Raw genomic sequence first — 21,662 nt, 5'->3', positions numbered from 1 at the left:
CCTCTTTTAATTAGGAGATGTTAATGAAACTACTAAATCTCTATAGGGAAGAAATAAATCAGTAAAGTTTTGCAGTAAGATCAAAAAGAGACAGAGAGAGAGAGAGAAATCCTAATGGAATGCCTGGCTGGCTGAGTCAGTAACGTGCCACTCTAGATCTCAGGGTTAAGAGTTCAATTCCCATACTGGGTGTAGAGGTTACTTGAAAATAAGATCTTAAAAAAAAAAAAAAAGAAAGAAAGAAAAAGAAATACTAAGAGAGGGATCCCTGGGTGGCGCAGTGGTTTAGCGCCTGCCTTTGGCCCAGGGCGCGATCCCGAAGACCCGGGATCAGGTCCCACGTCGGGCTCCCGGTGCATGGAGCCTGCTTCTCCCTCTGCCTCTGTCTCTGCCTGTCTCTCTCACTGTGTGCCTATCATAAATAAATTTTAAAAAATTAAAAAAAAAAAAAAGAAATACTAAGAGAGAACTTAAGTTTAGAATACTCAGGTATTCATTAGCTGAATGAACTGAGCTACTAAATAGGAGAGCCTATATAATTTTTTTTAAAGTGATAAATGATATTTGAAACAAAAATATTTATAGTTTAGAAATACAAAATACTAAAAATAATAATGTGATTTTCACTGTTAAATCCATTTAAAGAAGATACTGCTCAGATTTTCACAATTTTTAAAACATACTCTTGGGTTAAGGGAGAAGACTTTCCAAATAGAGCACGGAACCCAGGACATATATAGGGAAAAAATGGAAATTTCTAACAAGTAAAAATTAGTAGACATAAAAAAAAAAGAAGAAAAAAAAAAGAAAAAAATGGCTAAAATTAAAAGACAGTAACTTGGAAAAAATTGCAAAACACATGATGGATAAAAGGTGGCAAGTTTTCTTAATGTATAAAAGCCTCTTTCTAAGAGCTTTACTATAAGTATGGTTAATGTAGCATGATTATAGTATTTAAAAATTAGAGAGGTCTACCTGTTTGTCAATAGAGGACTGATTTAATTAAATGTGATTATCCATTTTATGGAATATTATTATGCAGCTGTTAAAAATTATTATCCTAGAAATATGTCTGTGATGAGCTACTAATTGAGGCAAGTGCCTTGCAAAGTAAGGTACATAATGCAATCCTGTCTTACTGAAAAGAACAAATCCTCGATATATGCACATACCTATATGTTTGTTTGTATGCATGTAATTGAGAACAGTGGCTAACTAGGATTGGCAAGTGGGAGACCTTATAGGGGAGTAGGAATATAAAATTAGCTTTTTCTCACTGCCTGTTTCCATTGTTTCTTTTTTTTTATTGAAGTTCTATTTGCCAACATATAGTATAACACCCAGTGCTCATCCCATCAAGTGCCCTCCTCAGTACCCGTCACCCAGTCACTCCAAACCCCGCCCACCTCCCCTTCCACTACCCCTTGTTCGTTTCCCAGAGTTAGGAGTCTCGTATTTTGTCACCCTCTCTAATTTTTCCCACTCATTTTCCCTCATGATAGTATGCACTTTTTAAAATTCATTTTTAAATTTGTATAAATTTCATGTATTTTTTAATTTATAGAAAAATAATAGAGTGGGAGAGACAATAACACCAATACATAAATGAGACAAGTTCATAAACATGCTTCCCAGAAAAAGATCTGCATTGGCCATTGAACATCAGAAGCTCACAAAGAAAAATGCAAATTAAAATAGCATTGAGATGTTATTTTTTACCTAGCAGATTACCAAGTTTTTAAAAACTTTTTATGTGTTACATAGTATTTGTTTATTGAAGTATAACTAACATGCAATGTTATATTAGTTTTAGGTGTATAATATAATGATTCAACAATTCTATACATTTCTCAGTGCTCATCTTGGCTTATATAGTTATCTGTCACCAAACGATGTTTTTACAGTCCTATTGACTGCATTCCCTAGGCTGTACTTCTCGTCTCTATGACTTATTTATTTTGTAAGTGGGACTTTGTATCTCTTAATCCCCTTCAGTTATTTCACTCATCACCCTGCCCCCAAGTTTTAAAATTTGATAAATACCCAGAGTTAGCAGCTAGGATATTCTCACACATAATTGGAAGGAATATGTATTGGGGCAAACCCTTTAGAAGGTAATTGAGAGATGTTTATTCAATTTAAATGCATACTTTATCACCTGGAAATTCCTCTTGTAGGATTTACTCTGGAAACCAACTCATGAATGTGCACCATTGTTTTTAATAGTAAAACTTGAAACCCAAAAAATGATTAAGTCACTGTACCCCCACACACACTGGGATACTGTGCAACTAGAATGAGGCAAAACAACTAAATACTTTACTTTTTTCATGAAACACAGGATACAGTACCATGTAGAGTATACTTCTGTTTATGTTTTTAAAAATTTCATCTAGCAATCATGCACTAGGAAGTTTCGGGAGAGAGTCCAGTAAATTATTGATGATGTTTATTCAGAAATAATAGTAGGATCTGGAGGAAGAGATAGATTCATTTATATCGCATGATCTTTTGTATTTTTTTCACATTTTTGCAATTCACGTTATTTTCATAACCTTAAAATAATTTCAGAAAAGCCATTGCAAAAGAAAAGTTTCTCATAGAGAATAAACTGATCTTTCTAAAAAGCTATGGAAAAGGAAAATTAAAATGATCAGATCTGTCTTTTTCCTTGTAATCATGAACGATGGCTACTCTAGCCAAATCAGAAAAACATAACCCCTGCTTTACTTTGTCATGCCTTCTCCTACCTCTTTCCCATCTTCTTAAATGGCACCAGTACCCACCCAGCTGCGAAAGCCAAGAAAACTAAAAATCATCCTTGATTCCTGTCTTCCCTCATCCCCAAATCAGTTCTTCTGACAGTTCTTACCTCCAGACAGAGACCAAATCCCTCCTCATCTGTCCGTCTATTAGCACCTAGTCCGGGCCACCATCATCTGTTTCTTGTCTGAATACCTGTTTGCTTGCTTACTTCCAGTCTTGATCTCATCTCATACTTGTTCTTCCCATGGTGTCCAGTGTGAACTCTAAAAATGCAAATCAGATATCATCATCTTCAACTGTAAAACCCTAGAGAACTTTCCATTGTACTTAAATCCAAACGTTTGCCCTGGCCTTACAGATGCCTTTATCAGCTTGCTAGTGTCCCCGACTAGAGTCCCCTCACTGACTGTCCCTCAGCCACACAGCCAGCCTCCTGTGTGCATATCTTGCAGAGTTCTGCCTAACTTAGGGCACTTTCAGGGGCCACTCCCAGGTCTTTATGGATGGGCTCATTTTATCTTGCTGTTGTCAGCTTGAAAATCTCTTAGCCTTTCCAATGAGCCCATCTTAAGAAACTCTGTGTCAGATTCATCACATCATACTGTTTTATTTTCTTCTTAGCGCTTCACATTACAGGATAATCATGCCATTTTTCACACTGGCATTCTACTATTAACTGAAGTAGGTAATCTTAAATTCCAAGAATGTTCATTTTCCCCAAGGGAACATTTTCATTTTGAATGGAGGGTAGGCAGAGCCCAGGAACCTTGTTATTGTTCTTATATTGGCATTCAAGGAACAAGACAGCACTCATCAAAGCTGTGAGATTTATTTTGCACCAAGAGTGGCCTCAATCCATAAAACCTTGGAATCCTCTTTCCAGTTCATTGCTTTATTTCACAACAATTCATTTCAGACCAGGTCTATCTGGAAAGTCTGGTCTTACTTGGTTGTGCTTAGGCTTAGACTAATTTGTCCTGAGTGAAGCCTCTCCCTTTCCATCCCAGATTCCTCTGCTCTCAGAGATTCTTTTAATGACATCACCAAACCCCATCTTCAATAAGTTTAAGAACACCAATGTTTGGGGCCGAATTACTACACAAAATTTTCTGGGCCAGCACCAGACCCACTGCAGTGTAAAACCCCAGAGTCCATTAGCCAGAAGGTAAAGAAGGTTTTTTTTTTTCTCTTCCTTTTTCTTACAGGTAAAATGGATGATTATCACTTCCAATTTCAAAGTACTATTTTGACATTTTCATTTTTGCATTTTACCTAGCTAACACACATTAAAGATTTTTAAAAAGCTATAGTTAATATCTGCCAATACTCCTACATTTTGAATATTTCTTCCAGATAATAGGTAGTTTTACTACTGAAGTTCCTCGAACCATTTACTTAATATTTTAAAACGTTGCTAAATGTTAATATCAACAATAGGAGGCTACCCCAAAGTTCAGATTATGTAAACTGTCCATTTTGATTATTCTCACTTCATAAAAATTAGTTCAGTTATATTTTTCAGTATCTTTTTTCTATAATATAAAGAATCTTAATTGCTCAAGATATATAAACATGCAAGTTAAAGTTAAACATAAAAGTATGACTACATATAAAATAATTTGAGTTATAAACCTTGCTTAGAGTAATAACCGAATTTTATAGAAAATATATGGATTACAGTAATGTTAGAAATGGATTTGTTGCTGAGCCATATAAATGCAACAATCATCAAATTATAATACCTGTGTAACTATCTTGGGAGTGGGGGTGGCAATAAAGAAACAGAATTATATCTCTGCCTTTACATCTTATTCTCCAGTTAAGGAAATAAGCTAAAGCATATAAGAAGTTAAATAACAGAGAAGATGTCACAAGGCAACAGATAGCTAATTATACACAGACAATCCTTTAGCATTGACTATATTTATGTAAAGATGTCACCAAGGGCCAAACAGAAGAGTTGCTGATTTCAACTGCAGTGGCCCATGCTCTGTTGAGAAGGATACCTATCTCTACTGCTGGGTCTTCCTCAACATTGGTACTCTTCCTCTCTATTCTCACTGACCTATTCATTCTCTTGTCATGACTTTTTCTTCTTTATATTCTTAAGACTTTAGTTGCCAGACTGTTTCCTAACACCGTATTCCACAGCCTCTAAACCATAAGTTGCAGGCAGAAGGCAGGAAAATGAGAATGAAGTAGTTGGATAGCTTTATTCTCCAGCATCCATTCAGAGTAATCCCTGAATCTATTTGTTCTTACAAGCTATGCACATATCTTTGTTTGTGTGATACTTCTTACGTAAAAATTCAAAACCAAGAAAAGCTACCATTTTAAATTATAAGGTGGTTTACTCAACCAGAATTTCTTTTGGTTGGTTAGAGTTGCATTACATGTTCAAAGAAACATCTGAATTTACATAATGGAGCCTAAAAGAACACACTAATTATTGGCCCTGATCACCTGAACATCATCTATTTTCTTGAACTTTCTCCCTGTTAATTCATCATTTGGAATTTGAATAGCATTTGTAGCATTTAGCTACATTTTCCCACTACAGGTTCCTTAATTAAGCAAATTTTTTTTTTTTTTTTTGCTTTAAAAACAATCTATTGCCCACTCTGTAGTGATAACTAATTTATGAAGTAAGCATCAGGGAATGAATCTTTCCCAGTTACTCCCCAGTAATTTAATATCTGGAAAAGACCTACAATGAGGATCTGTGGAGCTTGGTAATGAAATATCAATGTACTTCATATACCAGTCAGATAAAGCTCACATTCTTTCATAAAAATTTAATTAGACCCACTTGATTTCTTTGCTGAAGACTTCTGAATAATGCCCAAAGGAAAAACAGAAATGGTTCTCCAGAAAATTGTTTTGCTTCTACTCAGGTGTGTAAACAAAAACTTAACTGAGTTGCAGTTGATATCCCAACCCTCCAAAATTTCAGAGCAAGCCGTCCTGACCAGTATGATGCTGCAAGGATAAGATTTAAGCAATCTCTAGGTACTCCACACATACTCACTGAAAAATCCCATTGATTATTTCAACTCCAAAGTCAGGTGGTTCTTTAGTAAATTGAGGATTTTTATTTCTTTTTTTATTTTATTTTATTTATTTATTCATGAGACACACATACAGAGAGAGAAAGAGAAAGAGGCAGAGACACAGGCAGAGGGAGAAGCAGGCTCCATGCAGGGAGCCCGACGTGGGACTAGATCCCAGTTTCCAGTATCAGGCCCTGGGCTGAAGGCGGCGCTAAACCGCTGAGCCACCCAGGCTGCCCCAGAATTTTTATTTCAGTGTTCCTTTTCTAAACCTGTATTCCAGATGAAATCATTATCACCCCCAGAACTCTTATTTATATATACTATGCCTTCAGAGAAAAGTTATCTGAAATTTGATAATAAGGCAAAAAGGTGAGTATGCTATCAAGTCATGTTACAGTAAAAGATTATCTAGGGAATTGGATTTAATTCAAATCCTTATATACTGTTGATTAAAGGTCCTAGAACTAGTGAGGTTACATGTTAAATTGTGGAATTTTGATGAAATATAGATTTTATAGAGTTGCGAATAATTTGTCTGGTGGTAAAGATAATCCAAAAGTTACAATTTGTGATGCTGTTGGACATGACTTAGTGTTATAGCTGGCTAGAAAGGTATTCCTAGCATTGCCTAAAACAACTAATTTCTCAATGCTCTTTGATTGTTTTATTAGCTTACTAGTTCCTTTCTTAATTGAGTTCAATAAAATATTTGACATCTAAAAAAACTTTAGTGTGTTTCCTATAGTGTTTGATGTTTGCATTGCACAGTATCTGGCACATGGAAAGCGCTGAATAAATTATGGTTAACTGACTGGCTCAATCTTACTGGACTTTGGCAAGTTGTACCCCCAGAGTACTTATGTTTTAACCTGTTGAACAAAATCATTTAATATTATCCTCTTATACTGCAGAATTTCTGCCAAAAACTAACATTAGTTTTGGCATAATTGATAGTGAACTGTTCTTTCCAATAGTAATTGTTGTATAGCTTCAGCTGTGTCTTAAGACCAATGGTGCCAGGCTTTTAGCTTTCATGGGCCACATAAAATTGCCCTAATTATTGTGAGGCTGGCTTTAGATTACCAATGTTTTCATTTTATCAAAAAAGCAAAACAAAACAGTACCCTACCTATTAGCATCATTATTTTATTTAAAAAGGAAAACCTTAACATCGCAAAACTAGGAAGGAAGTAAATTGGAATCAAAGATGATCATTTAAATTGAATAAAATTTAGCCTTCGTAATTGTTTACCACCCTGTTCTTCTTTTCCTCATTTCACCATATCTCAACTAGAAATCACAACTTCAGAATACTTCAAGTTTGTGATAGAAAACTAGTTATCAGCCTAGAAAGGAAGTTTTTCTTAGATTGGCTATAAAAAGGCTTGTGTATGGTAATGCTAAATATAAGGATTATATTATTGAGCTATAAATTAAGGGTAGGAGCCAATGACATAGACCTTTCATTATTTTTTTAATTTTATGAAATGAAGATGTGTTAAACACTTTTTTTTTTCTTAGTACCAACTTAGACTTTGGGATTAGACTTTTAGTGTATAAAGCAGAATCTTTGTCCGTGAGGATCTTAGAATCTAGAAGGAAACAATCCTGGCCATTCTGGTTACAGAAAGAGACTGAAGAGCAGAATTTGAAGAATTAAAAGCCTGGAATCTGTACTGATTTCATTTATCTTGATCCATAGATGACCCATGGACCCATAGACCCATAGAATGAAAGTCAAAGGGATAAATAAACATAGCCAAATTTCACTGTAATCTCAGGTCTAAAGTCATGTCTTAGAGTGATGATATATGTTAAAGTAATGAAACAATTGTGTCTAAAATGTCTGACAAATTAATATTAATGAGTTACCATTTCTGAAGATGGAATACAGTGTGCTCCTATTCCATCCTAAGGTTTATTAGAAAAGTGTCTGGATATAAATGCTTGTTTGTGGTTTCTCCTTCCTCAGTTTTAAAGGACTTAATGCAATGATTTATAGTAGATGAAATGCAGATATCCTAAGATTCTAGAGGCTACCAAATGTGGCAAGATATAATAGGTCCACACCATTAAGAAATAACTCTATAAACAGTAGACATTTATGCCTCCAATACACATTCCCAAATCCATCCTCATTATTAGTTTAGACAATTAAATTAACATCTTCCAGCTGAAATCTAGACATGTTTGCATGAAAATTAGTTAGCTTTAAAAAAAAAAAGGTAGACTTACCCCCAAATTGTTTACAGTGGCAAAGAGTAAATGAAAAATAAATTGGTTTCAATGTCTATCAATAAATGTACATTTAAATAAATAGAATACAGTTGACTCTTGAACAACATAGGTTTGAACTGTGTGGGTCTCTGTATGTGTGGAGCTTTTTCCAGTATATACAGTATAGTACTATAAATGTATTTTCTCCTCCTAATGGTTTTCTTGACATTTTCTTTTCTCTAGCTTACTTTATCATAAGAATACAGTATATAATACATATAACACACAAAATATGTATTAGTTATTTATGTTATTGATAAGGCTTCCAGTCAATAGTCAATACTAATAGTGCACTATTAGTATTTAAGTTTTACAGGAATCAAAAGTTATACATGAATTTTCAACAGCATAGGAAGTCAACACCCTTAACCCCTATATTGTTCAAGGGTCACCTCAACATCCATTCAGTCAGGTATCTTCACTCAACAACAATGATGTACATTGATCAGTATGGGAAATGTCCATGAAAAATATGATATACGTTTAAAAGAAGATGTAGAATATAATTCCTTTTTTTTTCTTAATACAATAGAGTAAATGTGTGTGCATGCCCACAAATTTTAAATGCATTCTAATGCTTTCTAATCAGTACTACTAGCCTCTTCGGAGTGTTCCCCAAACTTAATAGGATATCCCAGTTTGCCCAATAACTAGGCAGAAACTGCACTCAACTTATTTGCAGTCTGTTGATAATGGCTAGCAAGGAAATCTTACCCAAAGGACAGCTGGAAAACAGAATTTTAGCATCTTTGGACCTGTGGAGCAGATTATTTATGGAATTAGAGAGGGCTTCTCACCATTTATATTTTTGCAAACCCCAACTTCTCCTCTAATCCTAGTAGATAGTTAAGTACAGGGACTGCAGTATTGTCAGAATAACTAAAATAATGAGTATTTAGTTTCAATTCTGTCTAAAATAACTACCCATAAGGCAAAGCAAGGTAGCTAATTTTAAAATATTATTTTAGCCTTTGGTTCAAAAAATTAAGTGTGGAAATTCTTTAGAGATTTAACCCACATGCTGCTGTTCAGAAGCAGTAAACCATGGCTTGTGAATTAATCAAATGACTCCCCTCAGCACCATTTCCCTGTAGATGGCTCTTGGGGAAGTAGTCCTCCCCAGTGGAATCTTCTATAGTTGAGCTATAATAGAATCTTGACTCGTCCTAGAATGCCAGCCCCTGAAATTATTAGTCCCACTCTCACTGAAGTCTTAGACTACAAACTTGAAAGATTAGCATTGTGTGAATCTGTTCAGGAAGGAGGCATTGGTAGTAAGTGAAGCTGAAATTGCTTAATCTCAAAATCAACTCACTTGGGAAATACAGTTAAAATGAAACAGTCGTTCATGAACTTTGTAATTATTCTTTCCTAATTTGTGCTAAAATCCAAAAGGAATAATATTGGATTATCTGCTCTTTTGAATTAAATATCCCTATGAGCCCCTAATTTGCATATGTAAGTAAGGTTTTACCATAATATACAGAATGTTGGGAATTTTTTTCTCCCAAAACTTGTTAACTCCATAGCCCCAAGGAGTAACCTGTGTTTTGAACTTTGAACTTGAAAGGCGTTTGTTTACTGATCAGCTCTTCAGAAATTACTCAGACAAGAATCCTCAAGAAAATTGTTTATTGGCCCATTTCCCATTTTGCATAGAGAAGCAAGCAGCAAGAAAGAATAAACTGAAAATCATAGCTAATCAAGACTATATAACTGTTTAATGCTTTGTTTACATATTCATCTGACAATTTTTTAGAATTGTTTCAGTTCTGTAAATTCTTTATTTGTTGTGTTTGATTATGCTAAATGGCCAAACGTTATTTCTTAATGATCCAAATTGTATCTGGACAGCGTCTACAACCTTTCATTGTGGGTACCTTGGTTTAAGATTATTTTGAAGGAATATACCATCAATCCTGAATAACTTTCCAGCTACTTGATTATTAGAAGCTCTAGGAGGAGGTAGCAGCTCTCCTATGAGATTTAAACATGAGTAGAATAGCAATGTTAGTAAGGTAATTCCTTTCTCTGGTGTCACTAACCATTCCTAGGAAAAGGAAAAAAAAAAAAAGCATAATGCCCATTGCTTATCAGAGCTATGAGGTCAGTAAATAATTATATCTTCTTGTTTTTGAGTGTAGTAGGATGTGGAAGTATATTACTACTGCTAAAGAACTACATTCAAGTTATATTCTCTAAAGCAACAAAATAGTATTTTTCAAAAGAATCATAGTGACTCAGTCTTTTAAAGACATGTTTCTAGTTGCACTTGCCAAAACCAGTTATTTTTTGTTGTGATGTTTTATCTTCAAAGAATTATTACCTTTGTAGAATACTGAAAATTTAAATTAAAAGTTGAAAGATATGTATTAAATAATACTCCAATTTAAAATGGAAGAACTGAGGATTGGAGGAAACAGAAATAAGTGAAATTAGAGTGATACAAAAGTTTGAAGTTCTGCTTCAGGATCCTTTGAACCACACACTTGGCAGTTTTCCAAATCATGTTAATTGCCTTTTTGTGTATACATTTCCATATGCTGACTCATCATTTTGGCTTAAAAAGCAATCATTGTAACAAGACTGGGAATATTTAAATATTCTTCCCTTTTATGCCTGCCTGATGGAACTAATGGTTTCTGAACACAAACTGTTATTTTTAAAATATTTTTCTAAAGTATTATTAGTGTTTGTAAAATAGATAAAGAAAAAATAAAGAACACCATGACTACCTTTAAAATATCATGATAACAGAACTGAAGTTGAAAACGATTTAAATCCCCTACTCTCTCAAATGAGATTGATTTTGACCCAGAGGTCTAGAAACCTTTAGCATTTGGTATCATGGGATGCCAAGGGCATCCTGACCCCCAGACCAAAGGAGCAGAACTCTGTTCCGTACTCACTTACCATCATTTTGATGTCAGATGCCCAGTGTCTGTATGTATCAGTTTAGAAATTAGAGCCACACAAATATATGGGTTCCTCAATAGACTTTTAGAATTTAGAGACAAAAAGACCATAGAAATCATTCTCTGAGTGTCCAAAACTGGTTCTGATACAGTGCCGTGCAAACAGGTAGCCATTTCCCCTAATACACACGTAATTTAGCTGGCATGGCCTATGGCGTGTGCCCCAAGCCCTCCCCCAGACTAACCTCTAGTCATTGCACCTTTGCCTAAGAAAAGGATAATGACCTTATTAAATATCTAGATATAACAGTGGCCTCTCTGACTTCTTGGAACCCTTCTCTCATTTCTGTTTGAGAGCTAGCACAACTATCGATCTTAAACTTTTACTGAAATACATTAATTCTGTAGGTTGCAAAAATGGGTAACCAAAGCTGTTCTTTCATATAAACATACCATGCATTCTAAACTGAGCTTTCTGTTAGCAGGATATATCCTTTGCTAGTGCATTTACTGTTCTTGCTCCCTATGTAATTAAACAGTGATAGAAAAGTATGCTGTTTTCCTTCTGATACGAATGGGTCCAAAGGAGAAAGAAAGAATACATATATAACCCTTTTAAATCTTAATTTTTTAACATATTGAAATTTTTTCCAGTGTATCTCTGGTTTTCTCTTAATTAACCACATTAATAGCAAGGAACAAATGCATGAATACAAAAGTAATTTGAATTTTATTTTGGTACATTATGTTACTTGAGTTTCTCATCTCAGTGTGCCACCACACTCTCATACCCTGAATTGAAAAGAACTGGTCTTTGAAGATCTGGAAATTGGGTGGGTTCTTAGCACACCGTCCTCTTCCTTCTTCAGGACAAAGTCATTGCCTCTTACTTTGGTATTGTGACTTTGATTTTAGTAGCTTCTCTAGAACACAGAAATTTTTAGTTTTGCTTAATTAGGTTTATTGACTTTGGTCAGTGAGAGAATGGTTGGAACAAAAAGAAATGTGTCTTGACAACAAATTGATGACCAATTACCATGTGCACTTGCCATATGTTAATAAAATTTGAAAGTAGTTGTTCATCCTATTTGGATGATTGGCTATTCCTTTCATCTAAGCCAACCATGAAAATAAATCCTGATTAACCTTCCCAGAATGGAAGAAATACAAGACATTTTTAAAGACAAATGAATATGTGATTTTCAAATCTCCTTTATTTCTGTTTACTTTTTTATTACTACAAATCTATGTTTGAAGATAAAAATCTAGGTTTTGCTCTCAAAAGCAACAGAAGAGTGAGGCCAATCTAGGTTTTTAGAGACCAGTTGTCCTTGTTGTTTTCCTTCTCTTACACATTCCTGAGCAGAAGTTAGGATAGCTGAAAAGAGTTGTGAATGATCTAATGCAAAAAACAAACAGGGAAGAAAATCTAGGGACATCAAGAGCAGTGTTCAAAGGGAGCCAACTTGGAAAGGGAAGAAAGTGAGAAATCCACAAGCCTCCAAGACCTGCCCCCAATTGATCCTTAGAGTCTTCTCTCCAGCCACCCTGCTTTCCCTCCACTCAGCAGTATCAGGAGGTTCTTCTAGATCCTGGCTGTCCCTTCTGTGTACTCTCAATATCCAGATGCTCCCTCTCATCATTCTTCCCTCACTAATTCATATTCATTCTTCAACAATCAACTCAGGAGTCTGCTCCTTGCAGAAGCCTTCTGTGCCCTCCACCGTGTAGGATTACATGTCCTGGCCCTAGGTGCTCAGAGACCCTTTCACATGTTTACTTATCTTGGCACTTAACCATATTTAATTGGAATTATCTCTGCTTAGGTTACTCTCTCACATTGCACTATAAGTCTTTAAGAAAAGAGTGATTTGTTCATTGTAATCATCCTTGGAACCCAGAGCTATGCAGGGTCCCTGGCAAATGAGAGGAATGCAATAAATGAGCATCTGAAATAAAACCAAAATGTTGGTTTTCAGCTTTCTGCAAGGGAACTTACCAGTCAGATCCTTGACTTTATTCTTTATTTCAGTTATCACGTTAATTCCTAACGTTTTAAGTGGCTCTCCAAAAGTAAACTGAACCCAAGAGTATGACTGTGGCTCAAAAGCCACTTTATGTGTAGTTGTGTGTGTGGACGTGTAGGACCAACTCTTTAAAAACCATTTCTCTGTGATGAGGCAATAATTTTTGCAGCTCATGCCTTTTGATCCCTTTCAGATTTGAATCATATAGTTCTGTTAAAATTCTTGAACATAGATTAAATGGGTCACAGGATAAGTGAGTGCCCTGGATAATATACTTAAAAAATTGTGTGAAGGAAAACAAAAGAAAGCCTAGTAAGTGGAGAGAAGGCTTGGGGACAGAGGGAATGAGTATATAACCAAGGAATCTTTGAAATTTATCTTATATCAAAGAAAAATTATAAATATAATATGAATGTCTATAATAGTGCATGGACTCTCAGGTTGAAATTAATTAAAATATTGGAGGGCTTTATGGGGGATTTGGGGCAGGGGAGGTGTGTGTTTTATATTCTATTTGGAATGGGTGTGCATCTCTATATGGCACCTGTACTTTCCAAAGTATTTGTTCATCAACATCAAGCACATAGAAACTTTTTTCTGACTTATGTCAACACTGATTTTCAGTTTATAGGTAAGGGTCAAAGCCTGAAACCAGTAGCCAAAGACAACAATGCTGGACATTTTTTAATAACCAGAGTAGACTATTAGCTGAGATGCCATTATTCGGAACAGGTCTCTTTCACTTCTATTTAAGCCTGCAAAAATCAGAATTGTTCTGACCCATAACTCTTCACTCTCTTCTCTTCTTTAGTGGAATTGGAAGGAACTGGCCCTGGGCCTCAGGAGGCAGCAGTATTTTGGCAGAATTTGGAACTCTGCATTTGGAGTTTCTCCACCTGAGCCACTTATCAGGAAACCCCATCTTTGCCGAAAAGGTGAGATCCCCCAATACACCTTGCATTGCAATGCTGTACTTAATGAGAAACAATATCCTCTCCTGGAAGATTTAGTAATATTAGATATGGAAAAGAATAACCAAGTTTAATAGAGTTCTTCAGGAAGTTTTGTTACATGCAGCATTTCATTTTACCGAACTGTAACCCCGCAGTCTTTCCATGGCTCCGTCTAACTCAGCATGAGACAGTGTGGTGTACACGTCTGATTCTCTAGACCTCGAGCAAGTCACTTTCCCTCTCTGATATTTTTTTTCCTGACCTAAAAATACATAGTGTTGTATGGACCATGTGAAAGACTTTTTAAACTCAAAGTATCATACAAATTCGAGTATAATACAAATTGAATCTGTTTCTAATTTTCAAGAAACAACCTGTAGATATGTGAGTAAATCTATATTTCGCCCACCACTCTGCTCTCAGCTTTTGTCCCACTTGCATTTCCTCTTCATAGCAAAATTCCCTGAGAGAATTGTCTCTGTTACCCCCTCTTCTTGTGTCCCCCACTCTTGAACACTTTCCAGTCAGGCTTTTCTGCCCACCACACCTGTCTCGGTGACCAGTGAGTTTTGTGTTGCCAGGTCCGGTGATCATTCTCAGCTCTCATTGTCCTCACCCTCTCAGCATCTGAAGCATGTAGTCACTTCCTTCTCCATGAGGTGCTGCACAGGGCTGCAGGCGTACGGTACTTCCCTGCTTTGCCTCCTTCCTCAGTGGAGTGCTCCTTCGAAGCCTTCTTTGTTGGTTCTTCCCCAATGCCCCAAGCTCTAAATATCACAAAGCCTCAGGACTCAAACTTGAGCCTCTTCTTTTTGTGGTCAGTCTCGACATGATTTCATTCAGTGTCATGGTTCCACATACTATTTATGTGCTGTTGACTCCAAATTTATCGTTCCAGTCCCAACCTGTCCCCCATTCTGTATCTGACCTTTCCACTAAGAGGTCTGAATGACAGCTGCTGCTCAAAATGCCTCAGACTCAACCCCCAGACCTTTTTCTACTGCAGTCTTCACTGTATTGATAAATTCCACCTCAGTTTACCCAGTAGCTCAGACCACAGATCTTGAGGTCATCCTGGTTCCTCTCTTTTTGGTAAACCTGAGGTTGACTCCATCAGGAAATGCTTTGGCTCTATCCTGTTACCCTGCTGCCACCCTTTCCCGGGACCCACTGTCTCTTGCCTGGACTCTGCTGTACCCACCTGAATCCTGCTTCCTCTCCTGTCCCCTTCAGTCACACCGATCCCGCAAAAACACAAAACTTCAGTGACTTCCCATCACACGTGGAATAAAATAAGCCCTCATTTTGGCCCATGAGGCTTGCATGATGTGGGCCCTGGCTACCTGTCTCCTCTCTGACATTTTCTCCTTTTCTTCCTTACCTCTAGCCTCAGCAGTCTTGCCAAACCTTCTCTCAGGGCACCTCTGCTTGCACCTCCCTCTGCCCCGGTTGCTCTTCCTCCAGCTTTCTGCATGGTTATTCCTTTGCCTCTTTAAGTTTCTGCTCAAACCTCTCCCATCAGGCTCCCCTGACCTCCCTGACTGAGAATGTAACCTCACAACCTCACATCACTTGTCCCACTGTTCTCTATAACCTTTTCATAGATTTATCACCATCTGATATATTTATGTGCTTATTATCTGTCTCCTCCCACTAGAAAGTAAATTCCAAGAGGATAATGACTTTGTTTATCCACTGATAGATCCCCACTTCCTTCTGCAGCGTGTGGCAGATCCGTGTGACCTATATTCACTTACTGCGAATATTCTTGTAAGCTGGTGGCAACCCTCGTAGTTCTAATTCTTTTAAATCAATATTCTTCCCTAACATGGAGAAATGTAATGGAGAAAGAGAGGAGAATGGCCCCAAAATTGTTTTGTAGATTTTCATAGTAACATTTCATTTTCTGTTGTAGGTAATGAATATTCGAACAGTACTGAACAACCTGGAAAAACCACAAGGCCTTTATCCTAACTATCTGAATCCCAGTAGTGGACAGTGGGGTCAATGTAAGTCAAAAGATTAGTATGGTTTTAGCTCTTTATGGTACCCAGCACTGTTCTAGTAACAGAGAGGAGGAACACAAAAAAAGCACAAATTGTTTTGGGGAATGTTTCAGGAAGAGGAAAGTGGGCATGGTTCCTTTAATATTAAAACAGGCCTGTCGTGAGAGAGACTATAAATGTTACCATGGGTCTTGATTGTTTATTTTTCGTGCATAACTGTGAGCATGATGACATGTAAGCACATTTAAATTTTTAATCAAGAGGGGAAGATCTGGTCAGGTTGTTTGGGCATGTTAGCCCATAACAAGCTGGTCATGTGGATAGAAGGGAAAATTGTTCCTTTATGCTATTGGCTATCATAGTTTTGCACGGAGTAACTAGATCATTCTACTTCATAGCATTTTCTCTTTCTTCTTGGCTCCAAGATGAGAGAGGAACCTGAATCTTTAAGGGTTAGGAAATTGAAAGAGCAAACAGGATGTTTTCTTGACTTAATTTTAAGCCACCAGATAAAGGTTGCCTCCCAGGAGAATTATCTACAGATTAGGAGAAAGTATTATACAAGGAGCCCTCACTTCAGATCCCTTAGGGACCTTAGGGATATGAAGATCCAGAGTAGTTGAAATAAATGTTCTCAAGTTGATTGGAAAAACAGTGGTAGATTAACCCAGCAACAGAGAGTCAAGTCCAGAATATTAAGTGAGGTGCCTGTCTGTGCTGGGGATATTAGCAATGCCTTACAATTTTATTCTAATTTGAGTATTTTCTTTATATGTAACATTATATTCTTAGATGAACATGCCTCCCTGTTACTTTAGAAGAAGTACTTTTCATAAAGAATAATTTAATAGAAAAAAATTGTGCTAAAATCTATGTTTGTTGCCATTTAGCCAAGTGTGGTCTGCAGGTCGCTGGATATCCCTGAGACCATTCAGGGAGTCCACAAGGTCAAAGCTATTTTTACTTCTGCCTTTTTGCTGTGTTGATGTTTGCACTTCTGTTGCAAAAGCAGTGGTGGGTAAAACTACTGAAGTCACAGTGAGAACCGTGGCAGGGGAGCCAGATAGTACTAATAATTGTATTCTTCATTGACAATAAGAAATAAAAAGATGCCAGTTTCACTTATGAATATTTTTAATGAAAAAACTTATTGAGTCTAGTAGATCTCAACCATTGATTATGCTTCTTTGCTGTATAATAGGAAATAGTGTCTACCTCATAGAAAAGCACTTGTGTGATTGAGTCAAAAGCTGAGCCACTCACATACTGCTTCATGGATTAGCATTTTTGCTTGAAAGAACAACTGAACACCATCTTTGGTTATTTAGACTTGGGTAATTGGTACATGTTCTCAAAAAACAAGCCTGCCAATTCAAAGAAAACTGACAGTATCTTTGCCAATGATAGAATTTTAATTTCTAAATGAAAATTAGAATTTTGAGAAATGTATATATGCTACCATGACCTTAATGCCTTTAACTAATACTTAAAGAAAAGACTTTTCTAGGGCACCTGAGTGGCTCAGTTGGTTAAAGCGTCTGACTCTTGATTTCAGCTCAGGTCATGATCTCTGGGGCATGAGGTGGAGCCCCATGTCGAGCTCCACACTGGTCATGGAGCCTACTTTACTTAAGACTCTCTCTCTCTCTCTTTCTCTGTCTCTCTCCTTCTTCCTCTGCCCCTCCCACCCTCTCTAGAAAAACTTTTCTGATGAGATTAGTGTGATATTAACAAAGGCAATTTATAGGAACCCGTGGGTGGCTCAGCAGTTGAGCGTCTGCCTTCGCCTCAGGGTGTGATCTGGAGTCCCGGGATCGAGTCCCACATCAAGCTCTCTGCAGGGAGCCTGCTTCTCCTCCTATCTATTCTCTGCCTCTCTCTCTCTCTCTCTCTCTCATGAATAAATAAAAATCTTTTTAAAAATGCAGTTTTTTATATTATGTACTGAACTATGTCACCATTTGGAAGATCTGTATAATTCAGTGAACCAGTATTTTCCAAATGACCACTTCATGCTATTACAAAATCATGTGAGGAAAAAGATCCATGCAAAGTGCAAGATGGACCAATGGATTCTAATGTAACAGTACAAAAATTCATTGATGTAATTTCTAATTCCACATTACAACCAACCTTTAAGAAATTTTAACCTTTAAAAAACTATTTGTCAAGTTTTGTTTTAGTATCAGAGAAAAACATCCACAATTATCTGAAAAGGCTCTTTAAATACTTCCCTTTCCAACTGTGTAACAGTGTGAGGCTGAATTTTCTTCATGTATTCCACCAAAATGATATATATCAATGGATTTGAATATACAGATATGAAAACCCAGCTATCTTCTAGTACAGCAAAAATGTAAGATTTGCAAAACTGTAAATCAGTGTCAGTCTTTTAGCTAATCTTTTTAGTTTATAAAATATAACATGTTTATATGAAAAATGTGTTAACGTAATGCTTGTATTATTTTTTTTAATTAATAAAATATTTTAATTCAATTTAAATATTTTAAATTTAATTTTCAATATGGTAAATACTTATAGATATTACATAAACAAGTTATTTGGGGGCATTTATTCATTTTTAAGAGTGTAGAAGGTGCTCAGACTAAAAGTTTGAGAACTATTTGGGTATTTGAGAGAAAATAGTAGCTTTCTGAGTACAAGGACCAGATAAGATTCTCTGAAAGGACAGGCATTTGTAGCATTTTCCTTCTCATGAATGACTTTAAAAATTGAAAAAAAATTCTCTATGATTGACTGTTTTCTTCTTGTGACTTAGGATTTAGAAGTCACTGTGAAGAGGGACAAAAAAGTGTCAGTTATACTGGAACTGGAAATCCAGTTTTGCCTTCTGGATTGCCAATATGTTGTGTATTTGGCCATGTTTCCTGATGCAGAGGGCCCTTTCTATTTGGATTGCACATGGGCCAGTTTTATAATGGCCAACAAGTAGGGTTGATGACTCTCATGTCTGCTCCTCCACCCTCAACCCCACCACCACCCTGTGTTCCAGCCACGAGGGAGACACTTATTTTTTCATTCTTTAGTTAAGGCCCGTTGGTCATATCCAGGTCTTAGTTTGTGCTGTTTCCTCAGCCCTTTTACCTCTCTTCTGACTCTGCCAAGGTCCAGCTGAATTGCTCTTTCTTCTAGGAAGACTCTCTTCTTCAAGACAGTGGTTGGCACCCATTCATCCTCTACTCACCCTCGTCCTCCCTTGCCCCAATACTTTGGGTGTTTTCCTATCCTTACCTTTTTCAAAATGATTCATATACATCCCCATCTTCTAGGGATTCAAAATGTTTGAGGCCAGTGACTTTGTCTTAGTGACATTTGTTAACCTTACTCACTGTATCTTGCACTAGTAGGTGTTTACTTACTTGAATTTTGTGAGTATTCATGCACTCTATCCAATCTATCTTTCCTCCTCTGCTTTTAATAATGGTTCTGTTTATTCTCTGCTCCTCAGTTGTGGCTGAGAGGCAGCATCAGATCCTGGTAACTGATGATATAAAGAGATCTTGCAACTGGAAGCCAGATGTGGGACTCCGTGTCTATAGACAGAACAATTATCATTCTTCCTTGATTAATATAACAACATTAATATACATATAGTGTCACTAGCATCATTGGGGGAATGCTTTGAGAGGTTTAGGTTCAGATGAAATATACAAAATAATAAAAAATAAAGATACTGAGTTTTTAATCCTTTTTGTCTTGATTCTTTTGCTATTTGTTTTCTCTCTTAAGTATTAGGAATTCCTCTCGGGAAGGAAAGAGTAAATTGCCTTCTATAAAGAAGAGCATAATATTTGAGTGACTGCAATACACATTACCTTTGGAACCTTTGGGAATAAAAATACCATATATGTTCTTTGTAGAAGTAGGAGGTCCCTTCCTGCTGATAAAATCAGGCATGTTCTCTCCCACACCCACTAAATATTTACACAGGATTCTGTTGCCAACACAAATAGTCCTTCAGCCATAAGGAAGCATAGTGAGTGATATGCTAAGTTATCAAAAAGGCTTGCTCTTGTTCCTCCTCCATGTTCCTTTATTTTGATTCTTTCCAAATATGAAAAATTCATAGGCAAGAAATAAAAATATAGAATATTAACCTGCATTCACCAAAATAAATTAAACCAAATGTATTATTATGTAACCTTTTTCCTTTTTTAAAGGAAATGCCCAAACTTGCTTCTTCCATCCATTATAGAATCATAACCCAAGGGGAAAGAAAATGAAGCTGCTTCTGGCTGTTAGCGTTCAATTCTCATTGCTTAACTCTGAAGGGCATGTCTGGATCACGGCCATCATTTCCTATTACTTCATTTAGTCCTTGTTGTTTTGACAGTAACCGGACAGTGATTTGCTTTACCATGCTCACTTGCATTTGTCTCCTGCAATCATGTTTATAACAACAGGGCTTGTTATTGATGAGATAGTACTTAGTGTATTTAGTTTGTAAATGTCAGAGGTTTCTGTGGTAATTTCTTGAGGAAATTGCAAAGGTCACTTCAAGCACTGCTGTTTTAAGAATCAAACTTAAAATTATAAAACACTAATTTTACATTAAAATTAAAACCGTACATCTGGACTTTCTGCAATAATAAAAGTCACATATTTCACTACTTAAAAATATAGCCCTTCTCGCTTGAATGGGAATAGTCCTTTTTAAGGTTGACTTACGAGATTTTTCTTTGTTCATCAATTATTTGCTGAGTACCTACTTATATGCAGGCTACTTGGAAGAGCTGATGTGGACCAGGAAACATGATGGGTCTCCTGGATTGTGATCCTTCCGGATTGTGATCCTCTGGAGAAGATGAGACAAATCCTCTGGAGAAGACAGAGAAAAAATTCTATCATTTTAGGAAATTGCAGAGTATAGTAGACATGGGCTATCCCAAAGTGTATAATGAGGGAACCCAGTGGGTGGGGGTCAGGAAAAGCATCTTTGAGGAAGCAACATTTAATCCTAGATATAAAGTATGAGTAAGAATTACTAAATGAAAGGGAAAGGAGGCAGGGAATGTATATCATGCAGAGAGAACAAGGCCTTTAGAATTCCTGTGGTAGAATGGAGCCTACTGGTTTTGAGGGACCAAAAGAAGAGCCATATGACAAGGGAACAGAGAGCAAATAGATCAGAACCGATGGTGATACAGGGAAGGTGGAGACCACGCAGGGCCTCCCACTCTCCAAAGACCCAAGATTTGAGTCTTTGCCATTAAAGGCTTCCAATTCCGGAGGATCCAGTTCACATGTTAAAAGAGTTGCTGGTATAAATGAGGGAATAGATTGCAGTGGCATTGCCATTAGAACTTTGTGTGATGATGGAAATGTTCTAGATCTTCCCTGTCAGTGAAGTAACCAAGGGCCACTTGTAGCTCCTGAGCACTAGTATGGCCAAGGAACTGAATTATGTTTATTTTATTTTAATTAATTAAATGTAAATAGCTACACAATATCAGAGTGCAGAAGGCCAGATAATTGGCCACTGCAGACTCAGAAACAGGAGATACAGTAACTTCCACCAGGATTGGATTGGTGAGGACGCAGGAGTGGATAGATTCAAGAGATGTATAGGAGGTACAATTAGTAGGGTTCAGTAGCTCATTGGATATGGGGGCAAGGGAGAAAAGTAGTAAAAAATAACTCTCTA

General features: G+C 36.6%; 1 protein-coding gene and 1 long non-coding RNA gene across 5 annotated transcripts in view; one reads left to right on the top strand and one right to left on the bottom strand.

The window, feature by feature from the left end:
- Window positions 1-21,662, top strand: part of MAN1A1 (mannosidase alpha class 1A member 1) — a 166,638-nt gene that overhangs the window by 124,811 nt on the left and 20,165 nt on the right. Inside the window, exons 6-7 of the mRNA XM_035705084.2 lie at window positions 13,850-13,973; window positions 15,907-16,000. Coding sequence (XP_035560977.1) covers window positions 13,850-13,973; window positions 15,907-16,000 — 218 coding nt within the window. The remainder of the gene's footprint in view (window positions 1-13,849; window positions 13,974-15,906; window positions 16,001-21,662) is intronic.
- On the bottom strand, window positions 11,777-21,298 carry LOC112644495 (uncharacterized). Of its 4 annotated transcripts, none has more exons than XR_004808622.1 (4): window positions 21,089-21,298; window positions 20,687-20,836; window positions 19,378-19,551; window positions 11,777-11,934 (listed from the first exon to the last, which is right to left on the bottom strand). It is a non-coding gene; the product is annotated as an uncharacterized LOC112644495 (long non-coding RNA). The 4 variants fall into 4 exon arrangements; XR_003126425.2 differs by having other exon boundaries at window positions 20,728-20,836; XR_007413271.1 differs by having other exon boundaries at window positions 20,687-21,298.

This window comes from Canis lupus, chromosome 1 (genome assembly GCF_003254725.2).
Source record: "Canis lupus dingo isolate Sandy chromosome 1, ASM325472v2, whole genome shotgun sequence".
Lineage (NCBI taxonomy): Eukaryota > Metazoa > Chordata > Mammalia > Carnivora > Canidae > Canis > Canis lupus.
Note: the sequence above shows the minus strand (reverse complement) of the source record. Positions and strands in the feature narration are given on the sequence as shown.